Raw genomic sequence first — 20,089 nt, 5'->3', positions numbered from 1 at the left:
GCTCTCTCTCTCTCTCTCTCTCTCTCTCTCACACACACACACACAAACACACACAAACACACACACACGCACACAAACACGCATATAAAGTACCTTTGTGGGAAAGTATCTGCTGGTTTTGAATTCCTTCAGGAAAGCAGACATGGCCACAGTGGAGAAGAAGAGCACAACAGACCAGAACAGTACATCAGGGACGTAGGGACCATGAGGTCCACAGGCTGAACCCACAAACACCCCTTTCTTCTCTATGCAGTCCTGTGACAGACAGAGAGGTAGTATGATGTGAAGGATAACTTTTAAACTATATGTATAATATATAATTTAAGTTAAATAACAGGGGGGCACGATGGCTTAGTGGTTAGCACTTTCGCCTCACACCTCCAGGGTTGGGGGTTCGATTCCCGCCTCCGCCTTGTGTGTGTGGAGTTTGCATGTTCTCCCCGTGCCTCGGGGGTTTCCTCCGGGTACTCCGGTTTCCTCCCCGGTCCAAAGACATGCATAGTAGGTTGATTGGCATCTCTGGTAAAATTGTCCGTAGTGCGTGATTGATTGAGAGTTTTGTGTGTGTGTGTGTGTGTGTGTGTGTGTGTGTGTGTGCCCTGCGATGGGTTGGCAGTCCGTTCAGGGTGTATCCTGCCTTGATGCCCAATGACACCTGAGATAGGCACAGGTTCCCCGTGACCCGAGGTAGTTCAGATAAGCGGTAGAAAATGAGTGAGTGAGTGAGAAGTTAAATAACAATGCAAACAATTGATTTTGAACAACTTAAAAATAAGTGCAGTGAAAAAGCCATTTAAATTTCTTAAATTTCTGTCATTTGTTACATTAAGTAATTTAATTGAATTACTACAAATCACTAATCTGAATTGAGTGATTATACTTTTAACTTAATTTTTATTATTATTATTATTATTATTATTATTATTATTATTACTACTACTACTACTACTACTACTACTACTACTTTAAAAAATAATATTTGCATATTTTGTCTTATAAAAGATGATAATCTGATCTGAACTCTCTCTTTCTCACTATTTCTTCACTTTCCTTCTTACACAACAGATAGAACAAAGTGTCTTGTTGCTATTAACAGTCCTCTTGTCCAGTCTGAAGCAGAGGTAAACATTTTGCTTTTAGTGGTTTGGCTTGGCTAATCCAGTATAATCCAAGCCACATGTCCTTAATCTCAGCTATCGCTCTGTCTGCATCGGAAAGAACAAGCCATTTGCATGAGATGCCGATTTTTTGATCATTCTGTGAAGTCTAAAAGTCTGAGACGACATTAAGAATATGGATTTGATTTTCATTTAAAACTGGGGAATTTTTTTTTTTTTAAAAAGTTCAAATCTAAAGCATTATTTAAATGTATTTAAATAAATAGTACATTTGTGATATTGAAAATGTTAACTTAAGTGTACAAAACATCAGATTTTCTATGAGTTTGATCCTTTATATGGAGGATTTATGTGGAGGCATGTGTTCATGGACTGGATCGAAAATGGATCAGCAGGGTTTACACAAACTTTGAGTGCACACTTTCATTAAAGAGAAAAGGGGACATACAAAATATTTAGGAAATCTGAAATTCATTTAAATATTTCTAAAGATTCCAATTTTCTCTCAATAATAAATATAAATTGTTGCTGATATCATATGTAATTAAACCTTTGTGTTAAAGAGGAAATGAATGTCCAACTTAATCCCTTATTCAGACATATCTAAACAAATAATCCAGTGGAACATCACTCATTTAGCTTGAATCCATAATTGAAGAAGGTCTGCTGAGCACAACACACTTTACACAAATTATTTGAGCGTTCACATCCATCGTCTGTTTCTGAATCAGGATCTTGAAGCTTCTTGATATTTCTTGATACTTCTTGGTATTTATGATAGGATAACATTCTAAGGAAGACAGTCATGGATCAATGCTTTACAACATTGTATTCAGGTAATGAGTAGGAGGTTTAACCTGCACTTCCAGAGCCTCCCAGTAGATCTCTGATGCTGTGATGTTGTTCTGCTCCCAATACAGCAGGGTGGCATTGCTGGGGTTCACAGGCTCTATACAAGCACATCTGCAGATGCAGAAAATAACACGTTTCAAAGATGAATAGAGTGTTTGATCAGATTCAGATGGAGAAATAAAAAATGCTAAAATTATTGCAATTAATTAATAATTAAATTAATTATATTAAGGAAAACTAAAATATCGATGTAAAACCCACAAATGTACTCTTAATTAATAGAATAGAAATTCAGTTGTTATTATAAATGCAATATACGGTAATAACTTTCATTCACTTTTATACTATCATACTATCAACTCTATGTAATATCATACTAACCCTGCTAGTAAATGAAGCAGCTTTAAGTCTGATTTAAGTCTATTTTTACTGCACAAAAAAAATTATGAGGATATACAATACTGTGTACACGTCTAAGGCGCACTTTTGGTTTTAGTACAAATTTACTTAGGAAACGTATTATGTAAAACACAACTTTTCAGTAATGTTTGTGTGTTTGTGCGTTTGTTTAATGCAAAGGGTTGCTACACCATGTATTATTCATCTGTATATTATCCTGTTCATACTGTAAATACTGTACTCATACCGTAAATACTGTACATCTTGCACTTGCTGCTTATTGCACTTCTGGTTAGATGCCAAACTGCATTTTGTTGCCTAATCTAATCTAATCTAATCTAATCTAAATTACATACTGGAAAGCAACACAATATTGCTGTAATTTACATTTGTAATGTAGGAAAGTGTGTGTGTGTGTGTGTGTGTGTGTGTGTGTGTGTGTGTGTGTGTGTGTGCGTCCTCACGAATAGGTGGTGAGTTTCTCAATGTTGTTTTTCATGTTGAAAGGGTAAGTATCGCCGAGGTGGATTAGCTTCTCCAGAGCCTCATAGATGAAAATGATGCAGATGAGAGAGGCAAAGGCTTCTTCTGTAAAACGAGTTATGTAGCAAACGAGTGTGCTGGCATCAGTAGCCACCAGCAGCAAACAGAGAAAAGCAGTCCAAAGGCCAATACATGTCCTCAGAGACAGATAGGACAACTCATATTCCCTAGAAAAAAGAGAACAAGGTACTGTGATCTTAATATAACTAATCTAACAAGCGATGATGAGTTGACATTTAAGGTTTTGCTATTAAAAAAAAGTCATTTGCGCTGTTCTGTTATTCAAGCATCACTACAGGCAAACCCGTCATCATGATTATTTAAATAAAAATGTCCAATAATATGCATTTATTTACCAACATATAGTAAATATATTTCAGTCTCTAAGCAATCTGAGAGAGGTACGTATTGTTTTTCTAGTACTGGAAGTAACAGTCTGGTGGATCCTTAATAAATATACAGCAGAGGAATCCAAAGGCCTTTCATTTACATTAGGTATTAACATATATAAATCTCAAGCCATGACCCACACATTTACAGTATGCAGTTCTGATAGTGAGTTAATATGTCATATCTGTAAACAATATTTAATTTTATGGATGATGAAAGCAGCCTCACTTGCAGAATTTGAATAAAATCTTCTCGAAAACCAGCACAGGTCCAGTACTGCCAAGGATGGTGAGAGGCTGGCCCGCAAACAGCGAGTAAGCGATTCCAGTCATCGACGCGCCAAACAAAGACTCGATAGCACTCTAAATTTAATACATAAAATTTGAGATTTAAAAACACGGGATATGTTAAGTGTATGTGTGAATGTGAATAAAATATATAGTTTTAACTGTTTTTATACAGACTAGTTTAAATGAAAGCACTATTGTATACAGTATTGTATTGTATAACAATATTATATTAGAGTTTTCCTACAATGCGTCCCTCTGTGGCTTCCCCCAGCAGTCCCCCGAAGGTGATGACAGGAGACATGCAGGCACAGTAGAGGAAGAGGAACGAAGCCACACATTGCAAACTGATGGCATCTGTGTAGTCAGATAGGTAATGTGGTGCCTTGCGCTTTACATCCAGAATAAGCCCACCAAACAGCCTAGAACACACAGGACACATCCATGTGGGAGTCATATACCTGTCATAACCTGACTTTAAAGTTGGACAACTTAAGCTGACTTTTTTGACTGCATTTTAGAGAAATGTAAAAGGCATACGTTGTTTTTAAAGAAATGACTATAAAGATACAGAATATGTACTTTAATACAATATTTACAGCCCATCTGTAATTATACATCTTCCTGTCAATAATCAGGGCCACACGCAAATAAGACAAAAGGCTGCTCATCTTACCATCTGAAGTGATTTCATATTCAGTGATTGTTTTCTTTACATGAATGTCAAATGACAACAATAAATTAAGGTCCTAATCCTATATCCAATAATCTGGATGGATCTGCTCCTGTGATCTGCTTGTATGTTTAAAAACAAATACATGGTCTTCTCTGTTAAAGAAGAAAATTAATTCAAATCTAATATAATAATATATTTAATAATATTTAATCACCAATCAAGCCTTAGTGAATAATGGGAAATCTTCACATATTTGTAATATAAATAGATGCTCAGTCAGCCTCCTTAATTTAGCACAAATATACTTGTAGAGACTTTAAGCCCGGCATGTGGTGGTTTAGCAAAATAATCTGTGTATTTAATCAAGTTAAAGCTATTTTTAATGAGGTTTCATTTAGCATGTGATTGTTGCAAAAGTATGGGAAAAAAGAGAGGGATTTGAGAACAGAAGGGGGCTGTTGTGATGAGAAGAGAGAAAGTTGAGGCGAGTTGTGAAAACTGTCACTCGTGGGGGGAGTCTCTGTGACCAAATGTCAGCTGTGGCGTCCGTCCAGTTCATTTCAAAGTTGCGAAAATTGATTTCAATGCCATGGCATTTGTTTATATACAGTAAACAGACCCATAGGCTACAAAGTTTAAGGCTTTCATTTCTCTCTTACATATTCTTTGACCTTCTCAACCTCACTCAAATGCACAGTCACTAGCTCCACACACACATACTTTGGCTTACTCACGCACTGACTTTTCAACATAAGCACATATACACACATACACACTTGCACACTCACACAAACACACTGTCCATACCCACCTCCCGGTGTGCTGTAGCTCAGGGCCTCCATGCCCCCCATGTTCCTTACTCTCTGCCAGCTCTCCATTGGGGACAGCAGGGATTTTTCTTTTCTCCTGTTTATCACACACAAATACACACACACACACACACACACACACACACACACACACACACAAAGAGCACTCATGTTAGCTCCATCTATTCTCGCTGTTATTGGTTTAAATCCACAGAATTTTCTCCAAAAGTGACAGAAAACATAAACCGCTATATTTGTAACTATAACATATTATATACAGATAGACAAGAAATGAAGTTTTAAACCATCACAAGCTTCTAGAACAGCTTCAGTGGGAGGGAAGATGTTCTCTCATGTGGTGTTTTGATGTTAGTGGTGCAGTCTAACATGTCGATAATTTTGCATATGTATTCAGCTGGTTAAAGATATCATGATTGTGAAAGCCATAGAATATGATTTACATAATTTTTTAAATCGTTAAAACATTGAGTGAGCTTTTGCACCATGTAAGATAGAGGTGGAGTCCTCCTGGGTGAGACCACTCCAGTCAGGAAAGAGATGTTTCATCAGAAGACAATATGTCACTGATCTGTATACACTCCATTAATATCAAACAAAAATATTTATACATGTCTGCAGCCTCACGAATTTACCTGAGAAGGAACGTTTTTCGGTGGCTCGATTCTGATAGACGGGTCCCATTCACCCGGGGGTAGCACTGTTACTTGGTCAAGGAACTCGTCAATTCCAGCCACTAGATCATTGCGGTCCTTAGCTTTATATGCAACATCATGGAAGACCTGGGATGCAACAATGCTTTGTTGAGTTACTGTATATCACCTTCTCATTTAAAAAAAAAAGAAAACTGTTGCTATGAGTACACATTAACATAACTCTCAACAGTAGAAGGAAAAAAACAGCTAGTGCAAATCAAAATCCAAACTGCTGGTAAGGGTACATATTAGCATGCCTCTTAACAGTAGCATGATTACAGTGTTGCCATAGCAACAGGGTAACTGGCTGCAACACTAAAAAGTGAAATTCTAGCTAATGAGCAAGCGTTTGCATGTCATTATGTGCATTCAGAAATGTGCCTCATCGCTTTGAGGAAGGAGTGAGAGAATCAGCAGAAGTGTGAAAGGCCTCAGACTCCCTCGATTCTCTTCAGTCTCGGAGAAATATATTCTGTCACAACTGATACATTGCTTCTAAAATGCCTCTAACGCATTTGTGAAGTGGGTCCATCAAGCCAAAAGACACTTACAGATTTCATGTGCAATGTGTGAAAAACAAATAAGTGTTTTGTTTAAATTAAAAAAAAACCTGTTTTTCAGTTTTAAATCAAGTGTCCTTAAAAAAAAGAAAAAAAAGAAAAAAAAAAAACAAAGTTTTCACACCTCATCAGTCATCAGGGTTGCAATAGACCTGCCAATCTCATGGTACTGTGGTCCTTTACCCAGAGGCCCAAGGAGAATAAAGAGGAACCTGCAAATAGTATAACATTACATACCTAATGCAAAATATTAACACTGTTCCTATAAATTATAGAGGTTTTAGTTATGGTTTAAACATTCCCATTAGATCTTATTCTAAATTATTAACTTGCAGCACAGAAAAACATGGGAACAACAAATGGAGCTAATCTGCAGTACTGTAATTTGATGGAAATATCCTTTCATTAATCAGCATAAGATCCCTTTAATTATTGAGTGTGGTCCATTGCAGCAGAAGACAGCTCTAGACATTAGTCACTCTAATGTCCCTGAGCCCATTCTTTGTGATGTCCCATTATAATTCCAACTCGAACGTTTTTGCTCTGGCTTTATACATAATGCTTATCCTGTCTGTTATTATTTACTCAGTTATCCCTGCTGTTTTATAATAGTTCTACTTGTTATATTAATTAGTCACTGGTAACTCACCATTTAAGTAGCCTAGATTTCTGATTAATCTGTTAAATAAGGAAAACAGAAGAAAGTCTGTTTTAATCACAATCTAATATTGTCAGTGTTAAACAGCTCCCATATTGTTGGCAGCCATTAAATAAGCATCTGGCACAGGTCTCACTTTTCTTCACTACATCTGGAGAACAGAAACTGAATTGTCTGGCAGCTCTCAAGGTGTAATAAAACATAGATAGATAGATAGATAGATAGATAGATAGATAGATAGATAGATAGATAGATAGATAGATAGATAGATAGATAGATAGATAGATAGATAGACAGACATTTCACACAAACAGATTAAAAGCGTGTAGATGTTACATGATATGGTTTTCTGTGAGATGTTCATTTAGAATTTTTGGAAGGACTTTAGAGAAGACAGAAAGGAAAACAAAGCTGTAACTGAGGTGCAGAGGACACCAAGAGATTGAAAAAAGTGAGGCTGGTGATTGAGCGACGATGTGTAGTATAAGAGAAATAATACAGTATGAGATATGCTGTATAACAAGTGGAAAAGACCTTCTTTTATTTATAATTTTTATTTTAAAGGGTAAATGAGTTAGGAACGTTATAGTTAAGTAAGATACTGTTACGTTACAGTTACTAATCAGTCCTTCAATACAGAATTTATTGATAATAAAAGTTCCAGCTGGAGATCAGAACAGAACATCAGTCACCTTGTGGTTATGGGAACTTCTGCCAGGCCATTGAGAAGGACAGCAGGTGAGAGACGTACGAATGCCACTACAGGTTTCTCCAAGAATTCCAGCTCTCCTACCAGGATATTGGAGGCCTCAGCTCCAGCAGGAATCTTCTTCATGAAGTGCAGGTCTATCTACAGGGCAGCAAGGTCACAGCACATTCACACCTAATAAACATGATTATGCATTATGTGCAGCCCTATGTTTTTGTGCTTTTGGAGGATATCTTGGCCCAAAGTCTGAGCCAAGATACCAGTAGTTATCCTTATTTTCATTTAATTTGTAGAGAGAAAATCATTCCAATAAGCTGAAAATCACAATAATGTATTTGATTACATTATCATGCCCCTGCATAAATTCCTTGCTGAAACCAAATGTTTTGTAAAACAAGCATATTTTAAATAAATGAAATATTAAAATCCCACCACCCACCACATCAAAAAGAAAAATATTTACGAATGAAAGACGAGCCTCATGGGTTAAGTTCCTTCATGAAGTTGATTGATATTACAGTACCAAAAGTGTACAAAGATTCATCAGTATTAGTCAGCAATAAGGAGAACAGTGATCAGTTGGCTATGACAAGATAAACATAAATTTAAAACATGGCGGAATGTTGTCCTATTTGTCAATGGTGGTTTCTGATGCATTTCCTGGTACTCCAAAGTCCTACTGCTCATCATACTTACCTTACTGAAATCCACACTACTGCTCTCTCTTATAACCTCTGGCTTGAGGTCTTGTGCACTAGGCTGGGACTGAGGAAGGATCATCTGGCCTGTGCACACAATTACAACACATAACACTAGTCATACGTACAAATTTGTTTTGCACATGCAAACTATCAGCATCTACAGCTGAAGCAATCCATCAGTACTTATTTTTATCCATCAGCCAGTGTTCAACCAGAGCAGAGAACCTCCAAGCATCCCTGCATTACAGTGACGAAATATAGTAACAAACAGATTTGCATCCGTGCAAACAAAGAAAGAGAGACACAGGGAATAAGTATGCAGTGTACTGATGCTCTGCTGAGGTGTATTAAGCATTGGCAGGCTTTGTTGATTTAATTCATAGAGAAAGGGATAATGGGTGCTAATGAATAATGGAAGTTAGGATGACATTTTGGAGCACACTGTTTTCTTTTTAACTGCCACCACATCAATTAATTCAAATTTTAAATAAAAAACAGTATAAGAAGAAAGAAAATTTTGTTGTAAAGCATTTTGTTGTAACCCAGTCACATGATAACTGCAGCAGGAATAATGAGACAATTTCTCTTATTCCATCCTGTGTCACAGCTTCAGCATTCTAGCCTAAAAGCAGTTACAGCTACTGTCTGCTATTCATGAAGTAGCACCAAACCTCATTAACCTGTAGTGAGAATAACTGTAAATGTGTCCTGCACTGCATGAGCAGATCTTTGTTAATTAGTCATGCTCCTTGCCTTCAGGGTTGCTGTTCCTGTGTGGGTTTTTGTTAAAGCACTACGCATAAATTAGCTTACTAATAATGTTCACAATGTTTTCACAGTCAAGAACAGAGCAAAAAAAACAAAAAAAAACAAAGAGGTTTGGTGCTCTTCATGCATTTGCTGTTCCTTGAGGAAAGCTCGCAACTTCCTAAACGCAAGCCTTTAAAAGGTGGCAAAAGGGTGATGAATGATTTGAGAAAACCAATGTTCTGCTACTCTTAACTAACACATCCAAACATTATGGATTTGTGTTCTGTATTTTTATCAGATAAAAACAATTATTTCTTGTCATTTTAATCAGCACTTATAGGGAAATTATATGTAATCTCCACAATTAAATATAAAATCTAAATAAAGATGGGCCATATGTTGCAAAGTAGTAATCAAAACAAAATTAAACCTGATTAATCTTCTCTTTTCTAAAATGCTGTACTTGTTCTCACAGTAATAATAGAGACATGAGATAGAATGCAATTACAAGCATTACATTTCTTATTTCTTCTTTCTTTTCAGGTAACAATACATTAAATAATATTATTTAGAAATTAATTCTTTAATTATTTTTTTGCCAAAATATGGTTTAAGTACAATCATTTTGTCAGCATTTCTTCAATTAGATAAAGAGCCTAATTAAATGCAACAATGTCTATAATGAAATAAATTTTGTGTCTTTAATAATATAGAAATGATGTACGACCTATGTTTCGTCCGGCTGTTTACTCTATTCTGCCAAATCACAGAAAGTGGAGTAGTATCATAAACGTCAGGATAGCATGGTCTGTTGAGTCATCTTGTTGTCGCTTTTCTTCAACAGGAGGCTGATTCTCTTGATAAAGCCAAGTGAGGCCTTCATTCCACATTAAATGCTTCCAACTGTTCAGCACAAGAGTGGGTCTGTTCTTCTTGAAGCCTGATCAAAATTCCGATTTGATTACACCAGAATCTAGGAAAGGCTGATTTGTCTAGTGTTTCCATTTCTATCTAACCTATGCATATATACAGCCAGTACTCATTTCTTGCCACATTCACCTTCCTTTTGCTTGTTTTCTGTTTCCAGAAGCACATGCTTTCATCCAAAATGTCCACACATTTTAACTGATTTAACTGATAATAAAAGAAATTAACCACCTTTTCAAGTTTTGTTTTAGGAAGTGCTAGAAAGGAAAGTCAAGTCTAAGTTGCCTGGGTCCGGGTCAGTGTGTGAGGACTGCAGTGAGATGTGTGTGTGGGCTCGGTTGGTGGAGATGGAAGTGGATGTTTTGGGGAGTGGAGACGAGATGGAGACGCTGGAAGTGCAGCACTGAGGCCAGCAGGAAGACACCTGCCTGCACCTCCCATCAGATTTAAATGAACCCCAAAGGGAAGACTTAAGAGAACAGAAAGATGAACCACCTGTCACACACACACACAAACACACAAACACACACATTGAGAGAAGTGTGGAGGAAGAGACACTGATACACTGAATGTGAGGACTAAACATATTGCAGTAGCAGCAAACATAAATACAAGTAATAGTAAAGCTAAAATACTATCAACAATAATTCCTGGACACTATTTTCACATGTTTTGTCTCAAATGAAATAGTAATTCTGGAGTGAAGGAGTTTTGGAATTTTCATCCCATTGTCCTGTAACAAAAAGACATTGAGCTTAAGCCACTCTTCCAAAATATTACTTTTGGTAAATGCATTTTAATAAGAGTAAAAGCAATTTAATCTTAGCCTTACTGATAAATCGAAAAACCTTATTTCATTTTACTTAACACATGCAAAAAAAAAAAAAAAACATTCACATTATCTGACTGGTCTGCCCTTTTTGAAGTATTTCAAGTATTACATTTAAGGTGGAGAATGCAACTCGGTTCTAGAACTTGCACTGCAATTTTTTTTTAATAAAATAAATTAATAAACATAAAATAATTTTAATGGACACTAATTGTGTCACTTCCCTTGTAAAAAATATAATTGGCTTATTTAAACAATGGCCAATTGGGAAACGTTGACATTATCAGTCACATATGCTCATGCATCATGGATAAAGCAGCTGACTTTTTTGTCATTTGTTCAAGAATTAACACAAATGATGGAGCTGAACAAGATGCTTGGGACAGATTGATACTGTTTTGAAACCTGTTGGCCCACTGCTCACAAAATTTAACCCTGTGCCTTGTGTGTTTTCACACTGTCAGACAAGCTCACTGCAAAACATGCAATCTAAGCAAGAGAAAATATCTTAAATATACTTAAATTTAGCTGGGATTTTCTTCTTGCAAAATGCTATAAAAAATTAGAAAAGATATCTGCCAATAAAATGCCAAGACTATTTCAAGCTTGAAATGAGTTCAGAAATGTCTAGAAAAAGTTTTAATGTTACAGTTGGTTAATTGTAAATTGTAAAAGAAAATGATCTTAAAAAAAACTATATTCAAGGTATTTGTACTTGTAAAGGCAACATATTTTGCAGTGCAGAGCAAATGCAGACACTGAAAAAAGACTGTAAATTACGCACTGTGGAATAATCTGCATAATTAGTCTAGCTAAGAAAGTCATAACTTAAAGGCAATAAAGTTATAAGCCCTAGTGTTCTGACTCCTCCAGTCCTATGCACTGAAATTAATTTGGTTCACTCTGGTAAACCCTTTTCATCATACCTACAGTATATTATTATCCCTAAATACACTGTTGTTTCTATACATTCTGTCCAAACTTGCCTAAATCAACTCTCAGCCATATACCAATTAAGCTATTAAAGTGTAAAGTAATTCCATGAGAAAAGTGTAAAAGGAAAACAATACGAATTGTTTAGATAGAAGGACTCCTCCTTTGGTAGAGCATACCATTCTTGTCCATAGAGTTAGGTTCAGACTGTTTCTTGCCAATGTCAGCAAAAGAGCGGACTATGGGAATACGATTAGCCAGCTTCTTCTGGTTTTGATGGTGGTGCTGTTTGAGCAGGGCCTCACGGACTTTCTTTCTCACCTCCTCACCAAGCTCCCCCAGTGTTTCCTGCTGGTCCAACACCATGTCTAAAAGAGAAATAAAAAAAATACATTACAAATCATTCTTGCTGTATTTTTTAATTCTGCATGTCCCTATTTTTAATACTGTATAATCATGTTAGTCACAGTTATGTCTTTCTGCTATAAAAAGTTAGGATCACGTTTTTTATTCATCCATCCACCCATCTATCTATATACTATACATACTGTATATACTGCAAGTGCTGGAATTATCATTACATATAAATTTTTTTAGGAATTTATACATTTTAATCACTGAAAAAATCTGTTATGCATACTGTAATTGAAATTGAACACATTTTTGGATATAAAGAAACATAACAAATGGACTGATTAATATTTAATATCTGAATATTTGTTATAGTCTTCAGAAAAAAGTAATGTGTTTAAATTACTAATCTGTGTTAAATTATTTTAAGATAAGGCTCTTTATCTAAGACTCCTATAAGTAAAGCTAGATGTATGGTATATAGTCTTATATATGCTATTTTTGTTCACATGCAGCATATAGACCTATGAAGCTGCAGAGATGGAGATGCCAACTCACCTTAGCAAACCTGATGCTAAAAAGATGCAGATTTCTAAAATATACATGTAAAAATACTATATAATATAACAGCAAAGATTTTCCTCTCTCTCTCACACATACCTGCAATATCCTCTAGGGAGTTGGCCCTCATGTCTAGCAGCACTGTGCCATTCATGATGCAGCTGCGCAACTCAAATAAGCTGTGCAGAGTGAGGGTAGCCACGTAGGGCTTACTCCATCTCTCTCCTCCATCCTCCACATCCTCCTCAAACTTCAGCCATCTAACAGAGAGAGAGAGAGGGAGAGAGAGAGAGAGAGAGAGAGAGAGAGCCATTTGACCATTTGAAATTCAATAAATAGTAGTATGTAGAAAAATACACAAACTATATGCTTTGACAGACTCAATACAGTTCGGTTCTCACTTCCATCGCAATTTATCAACTTCTTTTTCATTTTTTTTTTTTTTTTTTTTTTTTTTTTTTAAGAAAAAGCCTTTGCAAGCTGCTGTAATAGGACTGTCAGGTCCAAGCTGTGATCACTTTTGACTCCTCAGTGTGCTATGCCATCAGTCCTGGCTTTTTCACTCCCCTAGTCATTAACGGCTGTCAGCTGTTCCACAATCATGCAGCTACAGCCTTTATTTAGCCTGTTTCTTTCATTCTGTCTCACACACTTTTCACACTATTGCTCATTTATTTAAGCCTATGTTAACCGTTACAGATTTGCAGCAGATCTAATGTATAAATCTCACTTACACTGTTAGGAAAACACCTATTTTAATTCTGTCAACAAAGACAGACAGACAGACAGACAGACAGACAGACAAACATATAGATAGATAAAAAAATAATAAACATTCTAGAATGATTTTCTCTAGATTAATTAATTAATCTGTCAGTTCAAATTCAAATTCAAATTTTATTAGCTGATTTAAACAAATAAAAAATAGGAGATTAAGGAGATATTTCATTCTACTAGATGAGGCCAATTCTACAGTCAACTGCATAAGACTATGCTGAGAAATGTCTTTTTTTATTTTCTTTTGCTTTAATGGACTGTTAACACATTGGTATCACTTCTCATGAAGTGGAGAGGTGTGAGCAAGACCAACCCACTCTTACCCACTCCCAAGGGAATCCCTCAGTTATTTTTGTTGTCCTAAATAAAATTTGAATAAATTCTTTGCACTCAGTCATGGTGAATACTACCATGACCACTGCTTTGTGAAAGAGCACTTTCAGGAGCACAGGTTGCACATTACTCTGCAATCCCACTCAGCTAGTTTATGTGCTTCTGCTTATAAGGCAGATCAGAAGCACGTGTTAGCACAAAAAGGCTGATACAGGATTTTAGATGCTACTGAGACCAGAGTTGAACATGGTCCTGTAGACACTTTATCTTTTATCACATCATTAAGCTATAAGGAACAACAACTGCAACAACTGAAGCTGAGCCACAAGTTCATCATTTCAAGTGCATTTAAACAATTGGTTTGAACAGTGTAATAAAAACATGTTGCACCAAATTAATGAAATTAATTTATAACTTGTGTAGTACTTTTAATTAATGGGTTTGCAGAATTCATTGCTGCACAAGTAAAGTTTTTGTCCTAACAGTTTTAACTATTCACTGTTTCAACAGTGAATACTGGCAAATTTAGTTTATTCATAAATTGCATACATTACTTCAAAAGTATATAAGATTCTCTGTGAACTCTATCTAACAGTCCATCCCATGAAAAAGTGAACCATTACACAATCTTCTTACTATTCACACGCACCTCCACGTCATCTTTTATACCATTCAGGCATAGCTTTGTTGATTTGTTGTTTTATTTCCAATCTCCAGTCTATATTTGTAATCCTTTTTCCAGGTACCAATTTCTTCTTTATGATATACATTTGTCTTACATATATCTTGTTTATAAAGTTAATTCTGTTTTTGTGTAAATGTTCCTTGAGACCTTTATACATTTATTGATACTTTATTGATTATGAGACTGATGTGCCAATATGACAGACATATTATGGATTACCTAGCTGTCTCCCTCCACTCAGCATCCTCCCCATCACGCAGACAGATTTCATCCAGTTCAGTGAAGAGGTCATGTGGAATGTGCTCTTCATCATCATCCTCAGTTCCCAGCAGGAACTGGACCCTTTGAGAGGGTGTGTCTGGAACAAAAAATGTGATTTTAGCCAATGTGTTATGAACAGCAGCATTTTCACTTCATTAAGCCTGGCTTTGAAAGAGCGCATCAGCAAGGTTTACAGCTTGACATCCACATTATCTTCCTTGTTAAGCAAATGGATTATTTTTTTATATGGATCCAAGAACATCACCAATACTTTATTGATCAGTGATAATAACTTTTGTGGAGTAAAATATAATAATCTAAAATATCCAAATCAAAGAATAATGCAAGATGTACAAGTCACATTTGTATAATTTGAGACCAAAAAACAAAATTACTGGTTAACATCAACATTTATATACATTATATACAACCATAAGTATGACCCATTTTCAACACAAATCTCTTTATTTGAGATCAACTCAACAGATTATACATATGCAATATTAATTAGCAAGGACTAAGCTTACAAAGCCCTTGCCCATGATCTATTCTGTTTTGTTTGGAAAACTGCATTATTCCTACCGTTTAACTGCCATGCTACCATAATCCTTACAAAGGAAGAGGAGTGACTCATAATCATGCAGCAGCTGGATAAATGAACACTGAGCACTTAGCATTGTGGAACCCAGACAACAAAAAAGCAGTTTAGTTTAGATATTGTAGGAATACAGACTTAAAAAGACTTAGCTTAGAACACAATAAAATGGGAGGTAAAGATTACCATATGCAGGTGATTCCCGTCCATCACACACTCCTGAGTCTCTTTCTCTGCTCCTCTTCCTGTGTCGGTGGCCGTGATGCCTGTGGCGTCTGTGGCTTCGGCGTCCCAGAGGCACATGCACCCCAATATACAAGGTTCTGTGACCTGGGTGTGAACGCAGACACTAAAGTGATCACTGCAGGACACAACAACTCTGAAGATCATGGAAAATTATTGGCAAACCATTTAAAAGACATATCAGCTCATCCATACAATTCAATATTACATACCCAAGAAAAATATATTAATGTTGTTGACAATTTAGGTAAATAATAAGTAGCATGTCTTAAATCGGGTAATCCGGATTAGAATGATCTGAGGGTCATGACATCTCCAGTTCACTAAAAACAGCTGTGCCACATGCACACACACACACACACACACACAAAGACACTGCATGTGAGAGAGTGATAACCTAACCTGTTATTTTGCTTTCACTAATAGGGACAGCACTGAGTGGGAAGGCACTAGCCGTCAGTTCAGTGTTATAAATATCCTTTGCTATAAAGTGAGACATGGACACTAAGCAGAAGCCTGACCTATAGTTTCAGCACTGTGCACCCAAGCTCCACCAGTTCACTGGGATAAAAATCATATTATATCATGTGTCTTTGGTATTCATCCAGCAGTTCTGAGAGTAACTTTTTCCTATAAGCCTACTGGAACATTTCACTGTGGCTATGACTCCACTTGCCTGTGTTCATCATGTAAACTTGTATGCCAATATACAATATAACCACACTCTTACTTGTGCAACATTGTTTAATTAATTTGCAAAATTAAGTACATTATGCATGTATTGTTTACTGTGCTGTCATTTTGAATGATAATCTGGCATATTTTACTTTTGTTTAAGCATTTTCTCCTGTAAAAACACTATTTTATTAGAAAGTATAGAAATGTGTTTGTTCCTGATCCTTGCTTTCCATTTGTCTTTTTTGCCTCTACTCAAGTTTTTATTTCATGTCATCGATTATCCTTGTTTAATACTGTCTGCCTATGTTTTGACTTTTGCTTAAATTATAAAAAGTAGTAGTGCCCTGCCTTTAAGAACTGCATGTTACGCTTGTTTTCACTTTTCAAATGGGTATAACAAAGGTTATGAGAGACTTGCATGTATGCAGATGTATTTCATTATTTTTAGTGTAGCTTACATGAGTCTTACTCTATTTTTTGTAATACTAGCTAGTATTATAGGACAGACATACAGGTTATACAGGACAGTATTTGATGGTTGCAATGGTCAAAAATGGTTATATAATAATAGCCACCCCAACTTCCCATATACAGTACACAGTATACATGTATATGGGTATATACAGTAGTATAGTATAGTATAGTATAGTATAGTATAGTATAGTATAGTATAGTATAGTATGATAGATAGATAGATAGATAGATAGATAGATAGATAGATAGATAGATAGATAGATAGATAGATAGATAGATATTATTTATGTTATGTCTTAGGTAAAAGAGGATATTTTTACCACAAAAACGAGGAAACAGAAATAGAAACACCTCATTATTTCAGTTACATGTAGGTGGTTAAAGACACATTTAAAAACACTAATAATATGATGCTCAATGTTTCTCCAACTGAAAATGAGTGTAATTATGTTACACATTTTATATAACGAATGTGCAAATAGATCCATTTCTGTGGTTTTCTACTCTACCAGAGAGACAGAGCAAGATACAGAAATAGCTCCTTTGCTGACGTCAAAAATTACTGCTGTCTTTCATGAGAAATGCTCTTAACCCCATGATACCATCCACACAACCTATTTTTCTATTCATGTATCATGAGTAACACACAAACACACACACACACACCCCTCTCTCTCGCCCTCTGTAACTCTCTATGTCTCAGACACAAGTTTAAACTGGTTCTCAGCCTGAGCTGGTGAGATGTGATCTTGAGTTCCACCCACACATGTTCTCCATCTCTCATTCTCTCAATCACTATCACATCTCTGCACTGATGTATGTGAGAATGTGTGAGCATGTGTGTGTTTGTGCATATGTATCGCTGATCTCAGGTGAACTGCCCAAATAATGCATATGAATTTAATGTTTTTTATTACCTTCTAGCTCCTCTTGTTCTAAATCGGCCTTCAGCATAGATCGGGTGCCTCCTCTGTCCACCACTGCCTCCTCATCACCTCTCTATGAGAAACAGAGAGAGAGAGAGAGAGAGAGAGAAATATAGTACAGTCAGCCATGATCCTCACTGTCAGGGAGTAACAGATCCTCAGGTTCATGCTGCTCTCTTTGCTCTTTCTCCCTCTGCCATCCCCATGGCTCTCATCCAACTCTCACATTCACACAAGCAAGGATGTGCTGCCTGGGTCACAATCACCATATAACAACATACAGACTTCCACACAAGGCTTCTAAATACAGTAGTATATTTATACTATATAACATTGTGCATTTTATATAGAAAACACACGATTCTTACTAGGATACTAAGATATATTTACTAATATAAATAAATTATAATTTGCTGGTGAAATAAATCAAGATTAAAAACAAACAATTAAAAACACTGAAGACTTAACCATTCCAGACAAAATGGCCATGGAGCCATGGAGCAATTTTACCATAATTACAGGTGTTCGGTTATTTCAGTTATAGTTTATTTTTAGTTGTTCACCACTCCTTTAGCACTAAAACAGTTCTTAATAGGCCCTCTGCCCCTATGAGAGAAGTGGTAGCTTAGTGGTTAAGGTGTTAGACCTCTTTTTGAATGTGGAGTCTTTTCTGTTAGCAAATATTCAATGACATGGACTTCAAACTGGTTGTGGCCATTGCCGTCTAAAGCCATCTCCATGGATTTTAAGTGGTAATATCCAGAGCACTCCCATGTATGTCCAGGCTGTCTATCTTGGGCCACCATAAGCAGCAGTGAGAAGCCTCCAAGTGATGAGACTCCAGCCAGAAGTCTAGAGAACACTGGAATTTCATATACAGTAAGACATATGGTTTGTGGTTTTGATGGTATTGTGGAATTGCAGGATGTATTCACCTAACCTACTACGAAAATTAACGGAATCCCACTAGAAATCATGGTTCTGATGACTTTCTGATACTTGATTATAATAAAAAGAAATGCAATTATACAAAACAGATGAACTGGGAACATCTGTCATTTGAAAGTAGTGCTAATTAAACAGTAGTAAATGCACACCCACAGTCTGCAGATACAGCCCAACAATTCATAAGGCGTAATTTAGATGTTCACCAGGTACTGTAGTTAAATGCTGTATACATACACCCACAGATTACTATTAGTAAAATTCAGATAATAAATTATCTTGCAAAACTCTATAGAGCATTGCAAGCAAAGAACAAAGTAACCTAATATCTGTTTCTTTAAACTGTAGAACGCTTCACAGATGCAACATACTAGCATATACTTATCTTTTCCACTCTCTCTTAGCTCACATTGTTCTGTTTACTTACTACTAAAGATAATTACACATTCAAATAACCTTTGACATTCTCTATACGCTATGGAAATGAATGCGCTCTCTAATATCCAAAGACAGTTTCCATGGCTACTCATCTGGTCAGTCTCTTTAAGCAGAATGCATTCAGAAAGTCTTCTATTCTTGAATCCTTCCATTCTTTCCCAGACTTGTGATTCATTATTTCACTATTCTGAAGTTCATACGTAGCCTGGTGATGAGTGACGGTAGGTTATGAAAAGACAACCGAAGTCTCTAGTCTGAATTATCCAATGTAGTTGTATTCTGCCACATCACATACTTCTTACCCTACAATGTTCATTTTAATATTATAATTAAGGTTTAAATTAAGGATAATAATTTTTCTATAGTCTGGTCCCATGTAGAGCCTTTTGAAACTCAAATACAAGTACAATATACACATTTACACAAGTAGTGCTGAACACGGAAAAAAGCAGAGATAGTAATTAAGTGGCAGATTAGCTCATTATAATAGACCTCTACAGGTAAGCGATTATCCAAAATATAATATAAGAGCCTAATGTCAGTACTCCCAAAGTGTCAGTGTGTCCTCCAGCAACCACACAATACAGGAGCTGAGTCACATCCTGCCGTGATGTACCCACGCCTCCTTCACACAGCCTGTATCTCATCCTGTCCAGTAAATTCATTGTGAACATTTTCAGACCTCCTAATTAAGATACAAATACAATATTAGGAACTTCATCTAATTTACTGAAAATCATCATCTTTAAAGAAAAGTATTTTTGAAGTATGGTTTTCTACACATTTCTTAAGATCTAATTCTTTATCATTCATCTTTTCAGAGATGGGACTAACTTTTCCTGAGGAGAAAACAAGTATTTCAATAATTAAGAAAATAATTTGTATGTTATGCCAGCCCAGTAGCTAAGATCTGATTACACATAAACTTAATGGTACTATTTTACAATAACAGTACATGAACAAATATG

The 20,089-nt window shown here is 36.1% G+C and overlaps 1 protein-coding gene across 2 annotated transcripts in view; it reads right to left on the bottom strand.

Moving 5' to 3' along the window:
• The window catches only part of slc4a10b (solute carrier family 4 member 10b), a 43,690-nt gene that overhangs the window by 7,777 nt on the left and 15,824 nt on the right, over positions 1-20,089 (bottom strand). The window contains exons 3-18 of one of the 2 annotated variants that reach the window (XM_060876674.1): positions 17,730-17,811; positions 15,604-15,747; positions 14,781-14,919; positions 12,866-13,026; positions 12,034-12,222; positions 10,378-10,587; positions 8,411-8,499; positions 7,698-7,855; positions 6,472-6,559; positions 5,728-5,874; positions 5,077-5,171; positions 3,837-4,011; positions 3,531-3,664; positions 2,834-3,079; positions 1,976-2,081; positions 94-255 (exon numbers count right to left, since the gene is read on the bottom strand). In XM_060876674.1, the coding sequence (XP_060732657.1) occupies positions 94-255; positions 1,976-2,081; positions 2,834-3,079; positions 3,531-3,664; positions 3,837-4,011; positions 5,077-5,171; positions 5,728-5,874; positions 6,472-6,559; positions 7,698-7,855; positions 8,411-8,499; positions 10,378-10,587; positions 12,034-12,222; positions 12,866-13,026; positions 14,781-14,919; positions 15,604-15,747; positions 17,730-17,811 (2,325 nt within the window). The remainder of the gene's footprint in view (positions 1-93; positions 256-1,975; positions 2,082-2,833; positions 3,080-3,530; positions 3,665-3,836; positions 4,012-5,076; positions 5,172-5,727; positions 5,875-6,471; positions 6,560-7,697; positions 7,856-8,410; positions 8,500-10,377; positions 10,588-12,033; positions 12,223-12,865; positions 13,027-14,780; positions 14,920-15,603; positions 15,748-17,729; positions 17,812-20,089) is intronic. The other variant, XM_060876673.1, reaches the window with a different exon arrangement.

The sequence above is a fragment of the Tachysurus vachellii genome, chromosome 8, assembly GCF_030014155.1.
Source record: "Tachysurus vachellii isolate PV-2020 chromosome 8, HZAU_Pvac_v1, whole genome shotgun sequence".
Taxonomy (NCBI): domain Eukaryota; kingdom Metazoa; phylum Chordata; class Actinopteri; order Siluriformes; family Bagridae; genus Tachysurus; species Tachysurus vachellii.
This window is presented reverse-complemented; position numbering and strand designations above follow the sequence as displayed.